The 22,067-nt window shown below is 33.7% G+C and overlaps 1 protein-coding gene across 3 annotated transcripts in view; it reads right to left on the bottom strand.

Moving 5' to 3' along the window:
* The window catches only part of LOC145332308 (uncharacterized), a 30,338-nt gene extending 8,402 nt beyond the window's left edge, over positions 1-21,936 (bottom strand). For 2 of the 3 annotated variants that reach the window (XM_080177311.1, XM_080177441.1), the window contains exons 1-19: positions 21,881-21,936; positions 19,595-19,671; positions 18,853-18,926; positions 17,875-17,937; positions 14,663-14,771; positions 11,063-11,168; positions 9,920-9,969; positions 8,791-8,959; positions 8,168-8,277; positions 7,782-7,878; positions 7,252-7,344; positions 6,030-6,125; positions 5,375-5,542; positions 4,160-4,238; positions 2,594-4,041; positions 2,153-2,319; positions 1,598-1,652; positions 1,075-1,167; positions 8-79 (exon numbers count right to left, since the gene is read on the bottom strand). In XM_080177311.1, the coding sequence (XP_080033437.1) occupies positions 8-79; positions 1,075-1,167; positions 1,598-1,652; positions 2,153-2,319; positions 2,594-4,041; positions 4,160-4,238; positions 5,375-5,542; positions 6,030-6,125; positions 7,252-7,344; positions 7,782-7,878; positions 8,168-8,277; positions 8,791-8,959; positions 9,920-9,969; positions 11,063-11,168; positions 14,663-14,771; positions 17,875-17,937; positions 18,853-18,926; positions 19,595-19,671 (3,126 nt within the window). In that variant the 5' untranslated portion in view covers positions 21,881-21,936. Of the gene's footprint in view, positions 1-7; positions 80-1,074; positions 1,168-1,597; positions 1,653-2,152; positions 2,320-2,593; positions 4,042-4,159; positions 4,239-5,374; positions 5,543-6,029; positions 6,126-7,251; positions 7,345-7,781; positions 7,879-8,167; positions 8,278-8,790; positions 8,960-9,919; positions 9,970-11,062; positions 11,169-14,662; positions 14,772-17,874; positions 17,938-18,846; positions 18,927-19,594; positions 19,672-21,880 lie in introns of all 3 variants that reach the window. The other variant, XM_080177383.1, reaches the window with a different exon arrangement.
* Between the last annotated feature and the right edge of the window lie 131 nt (positions 21,937-22,067).

Raw genomic sequence — 22,067 nt, 5'->3', positions numbered from 1 at the left:
CATTCCTATCAAGATGTTGAATAATGGAGCCCAAATCATGGTAGGGATTCTTGCATAGGTGGCATAAAAACATCTGATCCTAAACAAATTATTTGTACAAACATGTCTGAAGTATATACATTACATTAGAGTAAAACACTAGAGGGAGAAAGGGTTAAATAACTGTATCTCCCCATCGCAACCACCTTGTGCAATGTGCAACCTTTCTATTGGGTCATTGTAAATCAACCAATGGTGTCGCTTATATTAACACAGCCAAGTAGCAGAAAATAATCTAGAAGCAGACAAAAGAGGTCTTAGAAAAAGGAAGGAAGGTAGTTGTCTGTATTTCCGCTTTTAGATAAAGAATTATACAAAAAACGAATTTTATAAAAAAAAATCCTTAAAATTTGATGCAGATTTCAAATCTCCCTCTAACATTTAAATTCTATCCAACTTATATATCTTAATGAGTAATGACTAACAAGTATAAAAAAAAGAAAATTATTTGGATGTCAGACGACTACGTAAAGTAGCTAAAAAGGAATAAAATAAACTGATTTTATTTTTATTGTAAAAATATTTCCTTCTTGCCCTTCATTAGTTTCATTTGACCATAAAAAAAACAGTATAAGTCGTATTTTGCGACACAGCTGATTTCTTTTACAAGAATATATCTCACTACCTATGTGTGTATAAAAATATTTGAAGAGCATAGGTTTTCAGTGACAAAACAAAAAACACTCTTAGGAGGGTGTAAAAGACGGACACACACGACCTAGTTGCAAAGAAATTTTGCAACTTCAAAAACATAAATTCTAGATAACTAAACTAGGGTTGAGCCGGATATCCAACTGACTTATAATGTCGGATATCCGGTTATCTGGTAATTGGCTGAATTTCGGGACATTTTTAATATCCGGTATTCGAATAGTTTAATTATCCGGTATCTGGCCGTATATTGAAAATGGCCGGATAACCTAGTTAAGTTATCTAGAATTAATGGCCGGATACCTGATATCCGGCACTAGAAATCAGCCATATTTCCGGTATCCGGCCAAAAAAGTATCCGGCCCAACCCTCAACTAAACTAACCTTATGATTCTTAATCATATGGTTTCCCATCTCTTCTATATGAAAGGATTCGAAGCAGTAGTTGCAGATTCTGCTCGACGCCAATCCCTCCTTTACAGCACATTATAAATAACAAGATGTTTCTTTGTTTGGCGTTTGTAATGAAAGCACATTCTTGATGCATTTTGTCTGAAGAATTATAAAAAAAAACTTAATCAATTATGTAGGCTGAAAAAGCATATCACAAAGTAAAGACTTCATACATATTTGTCAATTTTGTTTCTATTCTTTTTTATCACAATAATATTTCTAAAGGCTTAAATAAATGCCTAAATGAATCAAAAGATAGCCTTTTTTATTAATTTATTATAATTTATGCACCACTAATTTTAATGGAAGAAAATCACATTTACAATTTTGATAATCAAATATCTTGCAGGTAGTATTTTTACATATTCTACACCCAAAATGCAAGAGGATTGCGCTTTCTTTTAGCCATGCCACACAATATGAACTTGTTCTTGTTTATCATGTGCTGTCCCTTGCTGTGGGTGGCCACGTGGCTGTTCATGTCGTTGCTGTGGGAGAGATCCTCATATCTAGACAAGCAAAGGTATGGTTAGAGATACAGTAATAGGTAAATTGGCTAAAAGATTTGTTATAATAGCTATTTATCGCATTGTTAATAGATGTCCGCCGAAGGTCGGGGATAACAAAAGTGATATTTAATTAATTTTCAGATTTTTACTCTAATATTCGCGGAAAATTGTTCTAATCCAGCGGATATTTATCGGTTTTTAAACCATACTAAAAATGTTTCCCTATTATCTCTGTATTCTTACTACAATCTACTAAAATACATTTCTTTGAGTTTGACACTATATATGATAGATCAATAGGAGATAAAAAGCACTTACTTGAAAATAAAGAAGAAAAAAGTTTAAATTCAAGAAAACTAAGATTGTTTTTCCAAATTCCTATACTAGGTATACTATAAAGGATTTTTAACACATCAAATAATAAAATATTTGCAATTTTGATGAACTAAATATGTAATTGTAAATTTTTTTTAGAGACAAAATTCAAGTGCAAAATTTACCTCAAGTTGCAGACCCTGCAGGCCACAGAGAAGCAAGTGAGAATGGAGCATCCTTCCTCCTTGTGGGATTCCATCTTGTGTCCTCTCAGCTTAGCTAATACAGGCTTGATATCATTGCTGATCATAGTTTTCATATCACAAAATTTACAGCTCACTTGTTGAAGCTCCTGCAGATATTAATCAGAATAGTAAAAAAATTCCAGTAATTACAACTTTATAATTATGTAGAAATATGATTTATGCTTTAAAGACCATTGTTTTGATAAATTCAGATAAAACAAAATTTTCTTGTTTAGTAAGAAATAGCAAGTTTTTAATCATATTTTTTAATATTGTACACAAAAAAGGCCATTTTGACAAAATTTTAATACTTATACATAAAAACTTGAGCTAATTTTAGGATTAAAAAGTTTCTAAGATTTTTTTTCTACAATTCTATACCTTGGGTAGGACAAGACAGGCCAACAAATCTGCTTGTTCATATTCTTCTCCCAATTTCTCTTTATGATGTTTCTTCAAGTGACTTTCAGCTTCAGTCACTGCAACAAAAGTATCTCCACAGTAGCGGCAGTCAAAATTTTCATGGGTGTTGCTTGAGGTATTGTCCTTGATTGGCTTCAACTCAGATGGCATCTTGAAATCATTTTTGTTGTAACTTGGACGTCTTATTTCCTTGTCTTCATTATCATATTTTGATCTGCTACTCTCATCCAAAGAATGTCTTGATTTTTTGCAATCATCTGATGGGTACCTTGACCTTTTGTGATCACTGGTCTCATATCCTCTAGCATCCCTGCCTCCTTTATCTTTAGTTTCATGATATTCCTCTCTTGAATGTGGTCTCTTGTGAGACCTATAATGTCTAGAACCATGATGATCTGGACTTTCAGGTCTCCTGCTGGACCTGTGAGAGTGAGGACTTGGTGGTCTTTGAGGATCATGATGGCCAGAAAAAGATGGTTTTGAACCATAATAACCTGGACTATGTGATGATTTGTCATGTTTTGGACTTTCATGATGGATGGGTGAATGTGGTTTTCTTGATCCAAAGTAAGGAGGAGTTGGTGGCCTTCTTGAGCTATGGTGATCTGGAGAAGATGGTCTTCGACTAGACCTGTGACCTGGGCTCAATGGCTTTCTTGATCCATGAAAACTTGGGCTTGAATGTCTTTTTGTTCTGGGGTCATCAGAAGAGGCTGGTATTCTGCTAGACATATAATTCATGTCTGGACTAGTTGGTTTTCTTGGCACATAATGGGTAGGGGAAGGAGGTCTTCTTGAGCCTCCATGAGATCTATGACTACCTGGACTTGAAAGCCTCTCTGATCTATAATCACCTGAACTTCCCGGTTTTCTTGATCCATGATGAATAGGTGAAGGTGGTCTATTGCTTGGTTCAAAATGGTCTGATTTTCTGCTACCTGGAATTACAAATTCCGGAGATGGAGGTCTTCTACTAGATCTGTGATCAGAAGGAGGTCTTTTTGACACGTGTGAATTAGGACTTATTGGTCTTCTAGAGCTATGATGTTGATCTGGAGACTTTGGTCTTCTAGCTGAATGATGACCTGGACTTAGTGGCCTTCTTATTCCATTACTATTTGGAGAAGATGTTCTTCTACTGAAGCTATGATGACCTGGAGAATATCTTTTACTTGCGTTCAAATGCCTAGGGGATTGAGATCTCTTTCTAGAGCTGCTTTGTCTTGGTGAAAAATGTGTTCCATGGTCAATGAAAGGAGGAGGAGATGTGGGTCGTCTGCTTGATTTGGGTTGACCAGAAGAAAGGTTAGAAACTGGAGATAGAGGCCTTCTGCTTGCACTTAATCTTGGGGATGGAGATCTGGGTTGGCGTGATACACTTGGCCCAGGACTAGACGATTCCACAACTAAAAAACAGGTAATATTTACATAGAAAATCAGGTTAACATACCTACTTAACCTTCATGAAAAAAACAAAAGTTTGCTTTATCAGATACTTTGAAATAATAAATTAGAAATCCTTACCACAATGTTTAGCAATATGACCATCCAAGTCAGCCAGTTGAAAATCTCTATCAGGACACAATCTACAGTTGTGCAAAACCTGAAATAAATTCAATTTCACCCCTTAGGATTAAAAGACAAAGTTGTTTAAGCCTTATTTTTTGTTTATTTTCTGTGTAGAAGTAAAATGTATTGCCATTAGGGTGGGTCGCTTTTGGAATTTTACATTAGTAGACATTGGCAAGGGTTACTGGGCCAATATAAAACCCTGTGAAACTTGAAAAAGATTTTTTAATCCAAAAACAACGGGCGCGCGGGGGGTATAAAATATGCCCGCCCCCTTATAAAACCAAAAATTGAAATTCCTTCAAACATAGGCATGTTGCATATCAAAATGACCGCATTGAAATGCTGATTACAGATCTGAAAACCGTTTTTAAAAATATTGATTCAGTCTGAAATGATTTTCAAATAACCTACCAAAATGAACAATTTTGACTAAATCAGCTGTTTTTAGGTACCTAATGAGATCTTATTCGAACTAGGAGCAATATTTTTCAAACCGATTTTCAGATTCGTAATCAGCATTTCAATGCGGTCATTTTAATATGCAACATGCCTGTGTTTGAAGGAATTTAATTTTTTGGTTTTATAAGAGGGTGGGCACTTTTTATACCCCCCGCGCGCCGGCAGCCATAAGACCCAAGTCATTTTTGAAACTTGAATGGGGCTTATCATACATATATATAACTTCCACAACTTATGATAACAGTAAAATCTAAAAAAAGGGGGAAAAGGGCACACCCTAATTGCCATAAATTATTTAGGCATAAACTTTTAAATGAATAGAAAGAAACAAGGATGACAACATACATAAGTAGCGAAGCTCAAAATTTATTGATAGACATCAGGAAAAAAATAATCTTTTGAGTATGTTAAAAAGACATAAGTAGAATAAATCATGAAACCTTTTAAAAATTTATAATATCTTTTGAAGCATTAAGCTAAGAAGAAAAGCGTAAAATCTAGGAATCGATCTGGCACCCCAACCAATAGCAAGTCTTTATTAAATTTGGTGAAATATGTATAATGTTGAATTAATTAATCCCTAAAAGTTACAGCTGTCTATCTTTAATAGGAGCCGAGAAAATTACGTTTTTCCCACTTTGTCTCAGACAGACGGACGGACAAACGGACATTTCGAATTATAGAGTAGCTTCGCTACTAAAAACCCACCTTTTTCTCAATGATTTCATCTTTTCCATGGTGAATGTGTTCATGAATTTCCAAATGCTGAAAGAGACTCATAGTAAGCTCACCCAATTCTTTACCAATAAAAATCTCTGGCGGGTCACAGAATCCACAGCTGATGAGAGCCAGGTGTCTGGGCAATATGATCTTCCCCTATTAATAATCATTAATCATATCTAATAGTTCTTTCTCCTAGACAACTTACTACTACAATGGTATATCATTAACCACTAAAGAGAAATAAATACAGTAACATTGAGCAAATTAACATCAGTTTTGTATAATTTTGTTTAAACTTAAAACATTTCTAGCTTAAAATTAGTTCAATTTAATTTGACAAAGGCTTCTAATATTTTTAAAAATTTCATTAAAATGTTTTAATTTTTATGATAAATAACTTTATATATCATGATATATGTTGATTCTGCTGTACTTCTTATTACAAAATTTGGATTGAGGGAATTTCTAACTGACTTTCAGATATCAAATGCGTTTCATACATGGACAGGGTGAGGAAACCTAAGCTTTGTAGTAAACACTTTGCTATTTTATAAAAAAAAAGTTTATTTATATCTATAAAGCTAATTTTAAGAATTTCTATATTTTAAACAGAAGATCGACTTTAATATGATTTAATTGCCTGTTCAAGAGGAGTTCTGTAGTTATGAACCTCTCTACTGTGCTTCAACATTGAGTCAATATCGATGAACAATTTTGTTTTACTGCAAACAGCACACTAAAATAATAATCTGAAGTAAACAATTTAGTTTTTATGATAGGTAACATATGTGTTTGGAAAACATAAAATCCCCATAAAAATCCTCGAACTGATAGCAAACTAAATGTGATAAAAATGGCCAAGATGAGCAAAATTTTAATCTTACCGACACTCTTCCAATTTGTCAGATAGAGATCCTATTATTACATAGAACATTTCCTTATACCTTTACCAAGAACAAGAAATCTGATAGAAATGGCCAAGATACACAAACTTTCATAAAGACAGACAAATATGCAATACACTCTACAATTTTGGCAGATAGAATTAGCATGTATAAAGGGACTGAAAACATAAAGGAACTCATCAAAACATCGGATGATATTGCACCTAAAAATGCTTTACTTTTCAAGTTTTTATCATATAAAAGCATGGTGAAACCTTACTTTTTAGTCGTTAAACCGAATATTAAACCTAAACCTAATATATTCACTAAAAAAATACTATGGATCAATGCTGGAAGGTGCTTAAAATCACTTGCTCTCGTTCGTGGATAGTTCCCTTTATTTACATATGCTTTTTTAGCCTAAAAGAATTGAAAATTTGACATAAGGGAACAAAATAATTATAAAGTTATATCTGTATCAATGAAATTATTTTCTTGGGTCTTACACCAGATTGCTATGTTCTTTAATAAAGAGAGAGGGCTAAAATAAAGATCCGAAGGCCTTGGCTAACATAAATGGTATTAATTTAATGATTTCCTATTTTAATATTCCTGGAAACTTGTAATTTGATGCTTTACATGATTTTTCAGAATTGAGAGTCTGTTCTAATCTAAAGATATTAATCGGTTTCAAAGCCATACTGCTTACCCAAGCTCCTCTGTGGAGAGCGTCATTCATTACGGTGACTTAATATGGGACACCTGCCATACTCGGCGAGGGTTAGGTAAAAAAGAGTAGGTCCCTTGAGACAGCGGGTCAAGTACTTGTACTTGAGCGTGGACCTTGAGCTAGCCCTGGTGCTAGCATACAAAAGTGTCTCGTCCTACACCATGACTACTTAGGTCCAAACACTAAGAAACTATGGCTACACACACACACACAAAGCCATACTGGAAAGTATTTTGTTTTTAACTAACCTGAAAGCATTGATAGCTATGGTGTATGAACAGATGCTCATTTAGGTCCACAACCTTCTCGGAACAAAATATGCAGCGTATGATAACATCCCTGCTCATTATTTTACATATCTACTAACTGTATTACAATAGGTATGTTATGTCATTATATTATTTTTGTATAAAAGTAACAGGATGTCTCTATGTGTGTATGTCTGCAGCTTACGTCTCTGATGTGAGTCTCCTTTACATAAAGCTTCTTATAGGTTCAGGGAAGGTTAATGACCAAGATTACCTCTAAAGAGATATCGTCAGGGAGAAAAATCCCCTTAGTCAAAACAAATATTTTTTGTTTGTTTTAATAATAAAATTAACATAGTGGGTAGACTCCCCCCCCCCCCCTTAACTTGAGTTCCTCAAATGCCGCTGGAGTCCTCTAGGGGCGTAGTCGCTAGTTCTCAATAAATAAATTTCTTGGCAAACCTGTTTATGCCAGACACATAAATAACAATAATGTACCTATCTAAAATAAAGTTTGTAAATATGTCCCTAATAGATTGCATCCGGGCTGGGGGGTCGTCTTTGGTGAGTATGGCATGCTTACTAATTTGACGCGGCATTGCACTTGTTCTATGACTGTCTTCAATTCTATAATAGTATATCAAGTAATGAAAAGTTAGTTTTTATCACAGAGAGAGGGGACATACCCTAGCCCTCAAAGTTTTATAATAACGTTTTATTATTCGTTGGCTTACCAACTTTTGGAACTTTCATTGAATTTTAATTGGTAGGTTCGTAATGTTAAGTGTCCAAATGTTTCAACCTCTAATTGTAATCTACAGAAAGGGTAAATTTGATTATCATCATCATTGGGGATGTATATCAATTTATCGGCCAATGTCTTATCCCTTTAGGTCCCTTACAATTAGGTAGGTACCTATCTTTATTTTTCTTATTTTTCTTGCTTTTCTTTTTCTTCTTGAGAACAACCTCATCGTCTGAACATGAACTGGAGTTTTGAGCCTTTTTCCTCTTACCACGTGGCTCCTAAACAAAAACAGTTATTTATCGCATCGTATTATGGGCAGCTTTCCGCGGATGTTAATCTAAAAAATTGTCAATTAAATTAAAAGCAAATTTTGTTAGCCCCGAGGAGCCGAAGACCCGGGCTAACAAAGCTGGCCTTTTTCATTGAGCTGAGAACCAGTTCTAACTCAGCGGATATTAATCGGTTTCGAAGATATACTGAAGATATCTAAAGTTCTATAAACATTGTCTCTTATTCCTTAGCCTAAAAACTTTAGGTACTTATATTAGATCTTGATTGGTTGGTTAGAAATAGTACCTAGTTACCAAACTTTTCAACCAATAATTTTAATTTACAAAATTTATATTTTGTTTAACATAATTGGGAATGCAACCCTCCCCCCTCCCTTATCCACTTCCTATTAGTTACACAACAATACAAATTATCCGTCAACATTACACCACTCAAATATCAAAATTTTTCGCAATTTCAAATAGAATTAATTAAATTTGCTGAATCACAGCCCCTCCTACCTCAACAATAGTCATATCATCCTCGCTGGTATCATTGAAATCATCAATAGTTCTCTGGCCAAAACCAACAAACTTAGGTTTCTTGCTGCTCCCCCTGGTCACATTGGAGATGTAGGTTTGCACATGCTCCGTTAGGTCCAGGTCATTCTCAAAAGACTCGCCACAAATCCTAAAAGTAGACAAATTATTAATACAGGTTTACAGAGAAAAAGTAGTCTAAAAAACGGTCTGTTAAATATCTAGGTGATATATAAATTACTAGCAGCTACGGCCTCTAGGGTCACTCGAGGGAATGGGTTGAGGGGAAGTCGATCCAGGGAAAACGTAAAAACAAAAAATTTTAGTGAGGTATTTTTTTTCTTCAAGGTGAGATATTTCTTCGGGGAATGGTGGTGGTGCATTCCCCTAAAATAGTTTTAAATCTCCCCAGGACCTATAGGAAACTTCAGTGTAAAGGAGAACCATATTGGTTTAGCAACTAGCGAGAATCTATGCTACAGACAGACACACACACACAAGAGGGATAGACATCCTTTTAATTTTATACATTAAAAACTATATTATCCAACATATTGTTAAATGACGTTTCTCTAAATATTTCACTGTGAAAGTACATGTTAAAGAAATGCATTTGTTTAAACAGTCTTCACAATTACGACGTCACATGCCTAACATTAAAACAGTGTAAACATCTTTCTCGTATTCATTCGAATCCGGTGGATAGGAACCGGTTCTCATCCATACGAAAAAACTATGTCTAGCATCGTATTATACCCAGCTTTCTACGAATATAAAAATGTACAATCATAAGATCAAAACCAGTTTTTTTAGGCCGTGCCTTCGGCACCTCGGGGCTAAAAAATGGTTTTAATCTTATAATTGTACATTCTATATCCGCGGAAAGCTGTTTATAATACGATGCAAGAAGTAACTATTCTGTAAATAATAATGCTTGCATAGGTATTCCCTTAAAAGTGACTAGTCGAGCATATAAACATCTCCCTCTAACTTTTAAATGGCTACACACACAATACCCCTTTAACACCATAATTTTAAAATTGGACGGAGGGGGGGGGGGCTTCTGTACTCAATGAGAACTTCAGGGAAAGTACCAAAATACCTACTTTACCTGCATTCTCGATGAAGCTTTTCTGGCCTTCTTCTTGCCGCCTTTCCATGCTACAAAATAGAAATCCTTATAATAAAAAGTAACAGAATGTCTCTCTGTTTGTGCCGAAGGATCTCGCTAACTGCTGAACCGATATGATTTTTCTTTACAGGGTAGCTTCTTATTGGCCCTGGGAAGGTTTATAATTATTTAGGGGAAGGGTACCACCACCCTCCCAAGAGAAATCGCCCCTAGAAAAAATACTCCCACTCAACAATTTTTTTTCATTTTAATCTTTTAACTAAAATAAAAAATGGGTGGGAATGAGCCCCCAACCAAATAAAAAATCTCCACCCTTTCTCAAGTGCCCCAAAAAGCCTCTAGCTAGGGGGCGTAGCCGCTAGTACATTTTAAAGTGTTTGGTTTCAGGGATCTAAAAGGATAAGACAATGGCCGATAAAGTAATGTACATTCCCAATGATGATGCACATAAATATCTCATCCGTAGACTACAATTGATGATTGAAACGTTTGGATAATCAACTTAATCAACCAACCAATAAAAATTTAATAATAGTCCAAAAAGTTGTTAAGGCTACGAAATAGAAAACGTTAGGTATAAAACTTTTAGGACTAGTGCATTTAACAGCCCAATGTTCCCTTCCTCCCTGGGTTGGTTTAACCTTGTAGGTATTTCCCAAAATTCATGAATATGAATCTTATCGATAATAAATAAAATAAAACAATAATTTACTCTTTGTTTAATACCTAGGCATATAACCAGCTTGTAGTAGCGAAGCTACTATAAAATTCGAAATGTCCGTCAGAAACGTTTCAGGGAAAACGTGATTTTCTCGGCTTCTATAAAAGAGAGACAGCTGAAACTTCTTGTCAACATTTAATAAGCATGATCTACAACACAAAGTAAAACGATGTCTCGTCCGTCGCGTCTGTCTGTCTAAAGCTTAAAATCTCGGTAACCCCTTAAACGACAATGTTGTACATGCATACAGTGTACATACATACTGGTCTTATGGTGGTTTTATGCTATTTCCCATGGATGAAACACCTTCACCCCTCTCCCAATTTTTTTGTAATTAAAAGCAAACTATATATAAAAGGATTGTTGCCATGTTCCCGTCCTGCAGATATTATTATTTATACCTGTGTTCTGATATGCTCCAGAAAATTATCCTCCTTCATTCCAACAAACTTCATCCCCTCTCCGCTGCAGAACAAGCAGGTGAAAATCTTCAATCCATCAACATTTCTAAAATTAAAATTTTATTCACAGAGTCAATCTAACAGGGAGAGAAGGAACTAATTGTAGAGGTAACCGAAGTTTTATGAATACAAATCCTTTCTCAAAACACTAGCTTTCGTTTCGTTTGGTTAAAAAACTTCTTTGGTTTTATTTCTAATAATAAGTCTTGGTATGGTTTTAGGCTATTTTTATGCTTTTAACGACATTTGCCCACAAGGGTGCTCAAAACCCCTTTTAGGCAATCGGGCGGCCCGTTATCGAAAAAAGTACCCAATATGCCAACCCTGAAAGGAAGTCTATAAAAAAATACACCGATCTTTCTACACAATTAAACCCAATACCCAAATTTAAAGCCTTCATTTTCAATAACAAAAACATTGTAGGCATTTTAAAATGATTTTTTACGTACATGAAAACTTTGAAGGTTTTACATTAATTATGATAGAAATTTAGAAATTAAATTACGTCGCCTAGAAACAAAATTATAAGCTTATTTTCAACAGAAAGTCGATGTCATATAAAAATAAAACAGCCATTTTCATTCTCAAAATAATTCAAAAAAAGTCAGTTTAACGTACTATGAGTAGGGTAAGGGGGGGGAAATTTCGTTTTTTTTTCGGTTTTTTTGAAAAAAAATGGGGTAAATATTAATATTTTCAAATGAAACCAAGACCAGTAGAAAGCTTACGGAAAGGACTATCAGGTCCTAAAAGGACATTATCCTAGGACTTTTAGAAGTTGGCCGAAATTGACCGCAAAAAAGTTACCGATATTTCCCCACCACCGGGGGAAATATCGGTAATTTTTTTCAACCTAAAAAAAATCGATGAAAAACGGCCAAACGGCCAGTCGAACATAAATAATCATAATTAGTATAGGTTATAGGGATTATCCACAAAAAGTTTCATAATGATCGGACTATTCCTTCTATGTTAAAAATGAATTTTTTTGAAAGACGCGAATTTTCGATTTTTTTTTCGAAAATTTTTTTTTTTTAAACTTAAAATTAATACAAGAAAAAAACGTATTTTATTACTTTTTAGGCCTGATCCTAAAAAAGCTCACATTGAACTATAGATTTAGCCCAAAAAACATGAAAATTGATTAAAAATTGACCTCAAAAATTGAATTTGAAGCAAAAGTGTCATCTTTGCAAAAAATCTTGACTACATTTTAACCTTAAAAAAATCGATGAAAAAAGGCCAAACGACCAAACAAGCGTAATAAATCATAATTAGTATAGGTGATTGGGATTAACCACAAAAAAAATTAATAAAGATCGGACTATTCCTCCTATGTCAAAAATATTTTTTTTTCAAAGGACCAGAAATTTTGATTTTTTCCTCGCAAAATTTTTATTCAAAAAATAAAATTAATTTTTTTGTTTGTTTTTTATCTGTTCTATTCATTTTTAGGCCTAATTCTTAAAAAGTCCATATGGAATAATAGATTTGACAAAAGAAAACATGAAAACATGACCTTAAAAGTTGAATTTTAATTTCTTTTGAAATTACCGATTTTTCTCCCAGCGCCAACTTTGGTCATTTTTGAAAAAAATATTAACCCGATTTTAAAGCTCTCAACGGATTTGGAAAAAGCGGGCAATTTCTAGTTCAAAAAGTTTTTCAGATCAGCTCTAGGTCTTACCAATTTTTGTGTAGGTCGATCTTTACACACCTACTAAAAAATTTTTGGAAAAAAAAATTTTTTTGTCCGACTTTGAGACCCAATAAGTACCCTTAATATTCATCTCACAAAAAAATCATTTTATACTTTTTTGTAGGCAATTTAATAGGGAACAAATTTGCTTTTATGTTTTTTTCTGTCATTTGAAAGGAACATGGAGAAAAAGGTCATTTAATGAAGGTAGGTCGAAATTACCGAGAATAGCCCCTTACCGAAACTTCCCCCCCTTACCCTACTGTAGTAAAAGAACTCCAGCTTTTAGTACTTTCAGCAAATAAATGTAAATACCATTTTTTGTGCTTTTATTTGTTTAAGATATTACGTCGTAAATTCAAATTTGACGATGGTTAGAAAATACAACTTGCAAGTAAATGGAGTGAAAACTTCATTTTAAAAAAAATTTCATCAGTTTAACTGTATTGCCATTTGATTTGTTAACTTTTGTTTTTTTTTCAATAAAGAATAGGTACATTTAGTTCATAGAACAATCAATAATTTTATAATAAGGGGGGGGGGGGGGAAGTTCTGACACATTTGCGTAAACCTGGTGTATAGGCTTCATCTTTAGACTGAGAGGATAGGTTATTAGGGATAAAATCATTCTTATATGATGAATTTCCCCCAGATTTAAGATTTTTTGGATAGGCCTCCAGGTTCCGGAGCTCCAGGCCTCCAGGTGGTCTCTGTACAGGTAAAAATGAAAAAAAAATTTTTTTTTAAAGAGTTAGATGTCAGCTTATGAGACAAAATATGTATGTTTTTTCCTCAAATATGTGAATAACAATCAAAAAGAAGCATATTTTGTTTTATAAGTTAACCTCTAACTCTTCAAAAAAAAAATCTTATTTTTAATTTTTACCTGTACAGAGACCACCTGGAGGCCTGGAGCTCCGGAACCTGGAGGCCTATCCAATAAAGCTTAAATCTGGGGGAAATTTATCATATAAGAATGATTTTATCCCTAATAGCCTATCCTCTCAGTCCAAAGATAAAGCCTATACACCAGGTTTACGCAAATGTGTCAGAACTTCCCCCCCCCCTTAACTTAAAAATTTTCAAAATAGTTAATGCCTACACAGTTATTGGGACTTTATTATGTTTTTTTTAAATAATACATCCAGTTTACATGACAATTAATAAAAAGTTATCATTTTATAATAATAAATGGCTATACTGTTATCAAGAAATAAAAATATCAAAAATTTACTTTTAAATATCTGTTGGTACTTTACTGGGCAGGTATAGCCTGCCCCGCAGTGTTTAAGTCCTCCGAAGGGGTTAGGGATGGGAGAGAAAAAAAACTAATCAGGCCCCTTTTATTTATAATTTATTTAAATATATCAGAAGTCAACTGGCCACTTGTGGAAAGCACCATTAAGGTTATAGCAAAACCATATTTAAACCTTATTTTGCCTCACTAATAATGTATAACCCAGACAACTATCCGGTTCCAGTGTTGGGGACCTTTTACGTCTGCTAGGAAATTGATTTCTGGTCTATTTTTAGCGACTTGGCTGTGTTAATTTTTCCGACGCTATTGGCTAATAGACCCAATAGACCCAATAGCGTGGACATACAGTTATATATAACATCTGCCCCCTCTATTATTTTACTTTAATGTTCTACTGTGTAAAGGTAGGAATAGTTATTTATCGCATCGTATTATAGACAGCTTTCCGCAGATATAAAATTGTACTAAATTATAAGATTAAAGCCAGTTTTACGATGCTTTACATAATTTTTCAGTATGACTGAGAACCGGTTCTAATCCACCGGATAATTATCGGTTTCGAAGCTATACTAGAAAAACTTACTTTGGTATTCTAATCATGTCCCACACATTCTTTGTGTCTTTGGGTTGAATTCCATTTTCTTTGCAGACATGCTTCACAACTTCATCAAAGTTTTCAAATCCACGTCCTCCTTAATTTAAAAATGGATATGGAATAATACGTTGATAACTTGACAGGGGAAAATTGTCGTCAATTTAGGTTTCTAACATGGACATCATTTATTGATCAGTTTGTTCATCCAGTAGGAGAAGAGGTTATGGGGTAAAGGGGGTGAATAGGGGGTATCATTATTATAACCAGCTACGAGTTTTACAATTAGAGCACATGATAATCTGGTGTAATACCTATCCAATTGAATTAATAAGAAATCCATTATTATTAACATGGTTGACAACATCCATAAAAGCGAAGCTCTGAAACAGCAGGACAAACGAACATTAACAATTGTAAAGGAGAGTTAGAACTTAAAAGCAGAATATAAATGTATATGTCTTATCAAAATTTATGGAATTAATAAGCAGAATATATATGTACTTGTAAAATATAGTCTTAACAAAATTGTATGCAATTAATTAGAAGAATACCTATGTATGTACATTGTACATGTCAGAAAAAAATTGAAGGTAATTACCCCCCCCCCCCTTCCCCTAGATAAAAAGAATTATTAAAAAAACTATTTCATTGGCTACTTTTTCGATAGACAGCCGTTTTTTTGTAATGACTATGCCAACTAATGGGCATATACTCTAAAGTTCAATTGGTCAGTCGGTCTGTTTGTAGTGCTTATAGGACAAACATTATCCATATAAGAGATTTGTGTTTTAGAGCCTTCTGCTATTTAGGATGTAACACTGGCGCTGATTTTTATTAAGATTTTGCTGCTCAATGCATCAAAGAGCTACGCTGTTTATGAATGTTGTCATCCTTGTTTTTATGAAAAGCAGCATAATTTTTGGGTAAACATACAGACAAGCAGCATAATTGAGTGCAGTGTAAAAATATTAATAGGCGTATAATATTTGATCATAAATTAAAGAAAATCAATACCTAGATACCTATGGCTTTCTATTTGAATAAGTTTTTTTTTTCTTCAAATATCCTGCAGTTAAAATTGTTATGCTGAGGAAAATGAAGGCACAAACAATTACATCAAAGTTTATTAGATTTCTAGCAAAGATTAAAATTTTACAAACTAACACTAGGAATGGATATAGAATATACGTGGATATTATGACAAGGGAAAAATTGTCCTCAATTTAGGTTGCCAACATAATTATCATTTATTGGTCAGTTACTTCATTCGGTAATAGGGGAGGGGATGGGGTAAAGGGAGTGGATGATGCGAATTGTTGTTTTAGCCTGCTGCGAGTTTCGCTTTATTCGCAAACATGAAAATCTGGTGTAACATCCAGATAATGATATATCCATTATACTAGGTTTGTAGATTATGTTTTCACAATCATATGGACCTTGCTTAGTATGATAGTGCCTGTTGCAATGATAATCTTTACAAGAAACAATATCATTGCTGGTCTAACATCCAAAGACATGACCAAGGTAGTCCTTTATTCTAAAAATCTTCTAGGACAAATAAATCATGTGGTTTTGGTCCCCATCATTTGCTCTGTTGGAGTTTTAAATCCTGACCTTGTCAAATCTCCCTATCTACAAAGGCCATCAAGAACTTTTCTATGGATCATTTGCTTGCTTGAAATAATCTTTGCCCTTGTGCAATATACTGTACGAAACATCGAGGCACTACAGATACTTTGTAATGGCAATGAAGAAGCTTGTATCATCACATCTATGTTTATGTTGATGACAATACAGTTTGCTATCATACGATCTTTGACAATAACAATTGTTGGAATCAGTTCAAAGCAAATTATCACAGCAATTGAAAGTGAAGAAATCTGTATTCAATCAGTTCAAAATAATATCATATCATATAAGAAAATGAAAAAAAGCTTGTCAGCAGTTTTGTTTGTCGGCCTTTCTTACGAGATTTTGGCCTGTGTTGTAAATTCCTACAGTTTGGTTACTGGGACAATTGATCAATTGGATGCTTTCATTCAAACTTTGTTTTCTATCTCTATTGTTTTTTATTATTGCCTCTCGCTGGATGATTGCTTTGAAGCTTTTAAAGAGTACATTTTTGTAGTGAGGTAATTTTTATAAAAGAACTATTTCTTTATATGGTAAAGACATTATACTAGACGTTAAAAAAAGGCCATAAACAGGAGCAACTTATTACCATGCACTTCTACAAAAAGGTTGTGCAATCAATGAGCAGGTTGTCTATAGGGCAAAGGACGCTTAACACCGCAATTATAAGACGCGGAGTATGTTTCAAGGTGAGTGGAGAGGCCTCGAACCCGAAGCGACAACGAGCCCTCTAGAGATCATCATTATGAAAGACCCTAATTACGTTTGAATTAAGGGAACATCTAGAGGTATGCAAGAAAGGCGACAGAACCAAACTAGACAACCTGATTGCTCAGATGGAGGCGGAGGATGCTCCTGTTGCCTGGGGATATTACACAGTACAGAAGACAACACTGACAAGTCTGTTTTCAACCATTGTTACGTATCTTATCATTTTAGTTCAATTTAAAAGTAGCTAAATTCATAATTGTAATTCTTTTAATCTTAAAGTCTAATATGAATTTGTATTCAATTTTCTAATTGGGGATTTTACACAGTACAGAAAACAACACTGACAAGTCTGTTTTCAACTATTATTACGTATCTTATCATTTTAGTTCAGTTTAAAGTAGGTCATATAATTGTAATATTATAAATTTGTAATCAATTTACTAAATAAAACTTTCAATTTTACAATCTTATGTTTAAGCTATAAAGACAATCATTACTTTCTAAGGAATCATTCTGAGCTATCCAGGAGATGAAAAGTTTAACTGAAGATGAATTTACCTAATAGTGCCAATCAAATAATAACAAATACAACGGAAGAGAAAGGACAATGAGCTGTTTATTAAACTAGTCCCCAAAGTTTCGCAATGACGTTTTCATATTCGTTGACTTAACAAGTTTGGGGACTATTTCTGAATTTTAATTGGTTGGTTGATTAAGATTAGTGTCCAAACGTTTCAACCACTATTTTTAATCTACAGAAGGGGTAATTTTGTGTGACATTGGGGATGTACATCAATTTATCGACCATTGTCTTATCCCATATTCACATGTCTCTGCTGTAATCTATTATTTCTTACCTTTTTCATGTGGCTCGCAGGCATCACAGTAGAATAACTTATCAGCATGGACAGCAGACCTGTTGGAATTATGTTTATAAAATACGATCAAAGGGATAGTTGCATCAAGTGCATTTCAAAAGTTTGATTGCAAGCATAAGTTACAAGAATACCATCTAACATATATAGTTTTATATTACAATGAATAGCAATCAATTTGGCACCACAAAAATAGTCATCAAGCTGTTTTCTGCAAACAGGACAGCCATTTATGTTGCATTTTATCCAAAAAATATGATTTTCAAGTCTCAATATTTTTAAAACTACCTGGTAGAAAATTAAAATTCTTTCAAATATATGTCCTAATGATGTAGTTTAAAGGGGGGAGGCGGATGTGCCACTTTTTGAAACCAAAACCAAAAGTCAACAAAGGAACTCATCTAAAAAAAAGAGTTACAGGTCTGAGATTTTGCATGGCTGTTGCTTTATAGGGGTACAATATGGAACTGTGAAGAAACGGCGACGCAACCGCCGAAAACCGGCGTTTCCCGCCGAATTTTTTTTGCCTTTTCTCGGCGGTTTTCGGCGGTTGCGCCGCCGTTTCTTCACAGTTCCATATTGTACCCCTATAAAGCAACTGCCATGCAAAATCTCAGACCTGTAACTCTTTTTTTAGTTGAGTTCCTTTGACTTTTAGTTTTGGTTTCAAAAAGTGGCACATCCGCCTCCCCCCTTATTAAATTGAAAAAAAATATGCAGTTCACTAAATTCAAGTTTAAATGCACTTCATTTGTTTACCTACTTTCTTTATAAGAATTGTAAACTATTAGAACTAGCATGTAATTCGAATTGTATGTCATTATGATTTTTTATCTACCAAGTAAGAGTATTAAATTTTCAAGAAACAATGACTTTTAAACATATAATAAAGACAATTGTCTTTCATATTGCGTTTATTCAAACAGCAAAGTTTTGACTGTATGGTAAAAACATTCCTGTGGGCAGCCCTGTCTTCCTCGACAGGTAAAAGTCCAGGATCCAGGCACAGGTTGCATCTGATCATTTGATCATTCCTAATATATGAAATTTTTTAACCAGTTTTACATATAAACTTCCTTACAAATTAGCTGTTATTAGATTGGACTAATATGAAAGCTGATGCTTTTTATGATTTCTTCCCTCCCCTTTTAACATTCAATAATAATAATAGAATAAATCTGAATGACTTAGAAAAATGTAATTTTATTAAAATAGGTTAAAATATTCCAACTATAAAAAGGTTCGCAATTTCCCCACATTTCAAGCCCCTAGTCGCTATAAAACCTAACTTATAGTAGGTCTCATACTCACTAAGTATTAAAACTAGGTAAAAAACTTTAAGGTTTCGAAACCCAATGCTGTCTGTGAATATTTTAGGTCACACAGCAGCAGTGTTTATAATTTTTGACAACTTTGGTCTTCACAAAGTAGTCGATACAACCAGGGAGAGAGGAAACATTGAGCTGTTTATTACACTAGTCCCCAAAGTCTTATAATAACATGTTTTTTCGTTGGCTTAACAACCTTTGAGACTTTTATTGAATTGGTTGGTTCACTTAGTGTCTAAACCTTTCAAACACTAATTTCAATCTACAGTAGGGGTACTTTTTATACTCTATTGGGGATGTACATCAATTAATCGGCCATTGTCTTATCCCTTTAGACGATGAAACTAACGAATGCTAAAACTGTTGGCTCTTACCCGAAGATTTGTCCATGAAGAATATTCTTTTTCTCATCTTCATCGGAATCAATCAGATCAATACACTCAACATCCATCTAGTGGCAAAAATTTCAACTAATATTAGAAATACACAACACATGCAATATAGTATATGTGGTAGGTTGAAGCGTTTCAGCTTACCGTCGCGAGTTCGAGTCAAACGAGCCCCTAGCCTTAAAGATTCTACCAATAAAGAACTAGCAGTAGTTACTACTACAAAGATATATTTTAAACTGAATACATTTACAATAAAATTATTACTATATATACAAAAATAGATGATAACATAGGTTAGGTAGAAGGAGGTGTGGGGAGATGAGGGCGGAGCCCTGCTGCGGTAGATATTTGTGGGGTAAGCTGCAGTCAGGGGAAGGCAGGCATCTCCTGGTAAGATAGTTGACTGGGGCTTGGGGTTGTAGAGGGGCCGCGCCCCTCCCACTATTAGAGCTGTCCAATCTGACCGCTGCTTGTGAGGTCTCGGCAAGGCCCCGGAGGGGCAGGGGTGAAATGGTGATAATAGGATTAGCGCTGGATGGTGATTTGATAAGCCGCTGCATAGCAACTCTGTGGAAGGCTTGTCCGTATACTGCCGTCTTACCACATATATATTACTATACGGGAGAACGGGGATGCATCCAATCGTGTGTTAGTTCTTGGGGGGGGGGGGGGGGGGAGGGGATATTGAACTGTTTTTAAACACTATCTCATTACCTAGCTTAAAACTTTGGATATCTCTATTAAAAATTGTATTCTAATCAAGAAAAAAGGATGTACGTCAATTTATAGTCCATAATCTTATCCCTTAAGATAACTAATCATCTTTAGGTGTTTTTAAAAATATTTTGCTTTTGCCATTGAAATAACTAATATTATACAGCATGACCCTCGAAAAAGTATTTTTAAGCATCTGCAGCCCTTATTTCTCAATGAATTATAAAAAAAATGCATATGTCCGTGTTCTCCATAGTATTCCACATAAGTAGATATCAAAATATTTTTTTACCTCCATTAACACCGGAGATTTTTAGAGCTAAAGTTTTGAAAAAGTGACTGAGGAAAAAGTAACTTTTAACATGAAACGACTTTTTTAGCAAAATTAACGTAGAAATCCTTTTATTTTTGTTACTAGCAGAAACTTTATACAAAAATGAAATAAAAAATTTAGTTTTTGAGTAAAAAGCATTTTTTTACACATATTTTTTGAGTCTTTTTAGTTTAATGATATTTTGAAAAACTTACTTATTAGGCAAAATTGTTTAAGATTAAAAAACCAAATAAATCTTTTTGAATATAGCAGGAAAATTGTTTTTGTTTCACAATCCTAACTTTAATAACAAAAAAGTTATAAAGAAAATAAAATTAAAACATAATGATTTTTTTGTCTAAAAAGCTTAATTAACCCCCTATTAAATTATTGAGATGTCAGAAAAGTAGGCGGAGCAACTGTCATAATTAATCCTTTTCTCAAATAAGGGTTAATAAATAACCTAAAATTTGCAAATAATCAATTCATTCAGTAGTATTTTTTGCCATTAAAAATTTATATTTTTTGGTGGAATAAAAAAGAAATAATTAGTTAACTTGTTTTTCTTTGTGTATCATTATTCAGTTGCCAGAAAAACATAATATAACCATCCAAAAAATAAGAGAAACAAAAAAAAATTCTTTTTCTCAGTCACTTTTTCAAAACTTTAGCTCTAAAAATCTCCGGTGTTAATGGATGTAAAAAAAATATTTTTATATCTACTTATGTGGAATACTATGGAGAACAAGGACATAAGCATTTTTTTTATAATTCATTGAGAAATAAGGGCTGCAGATGCTTAAAAATACTTTTTTGAGGGTCATGCTGTATGTAGAAGAATGTCTAAATGACCATTCCTTTAATTGGATCACCAGTAGTGTGGGCATAATCCAATCATGTTATTGGCTAGAAAGAGTACAAATTTGGGTGTGAAGGGGCACTCATTTTTCTTTTAATTCATAAAATAAGTCAACATTACTTGAATTTTTTCAAATAAAGCTAAGCAATATCGCCCAAAAATATCTTTGGTCGTATTACAGGATTGTACCATATTTGACTCACATTGAACAAATATTCATGTCTTCAAAAATTCCTTTTTAAGCTTTGTGGATTATTGTCTAGGATTATATGATAAATCTATAAAATAATCGTTCTCGTGCACATAAACAATCTAATAAAAAATCGACAGAAAAACCAACACATAAAAATGCAGAGCAGCTTCACCACTGCACTGGTAATACCTTTATTTCGATCTTAATATTCTTAACTTAATCTCAATCCATTTTTTATCTGTAAAAAGTAATTTATTACATAATACAATAATATCAACATGAAAAAGGTACTCAATGTAAGAAATAGCAAAAAAAAAGAATCATACAATATACATTATCAATGTTTAATACTGAATTTTTACAAAATAAATATGAA

This window comes from Acartia tonsa, chromosome 1, assembly GCF_053477335.1.
Source record: "Acartia tonsa isolate MP-2025a chromosome 1, ASM5347733v1, whole genome shotgun sequence".
NCBI lineage: Eukaryota > Metazoa > Arthropoda > Copepoda > Calanoida > Acartiidae > Acartia > Acartia tonsa.
This window is presented reverse-complemented; position numbering and strand designations above follow the sequence as displayed.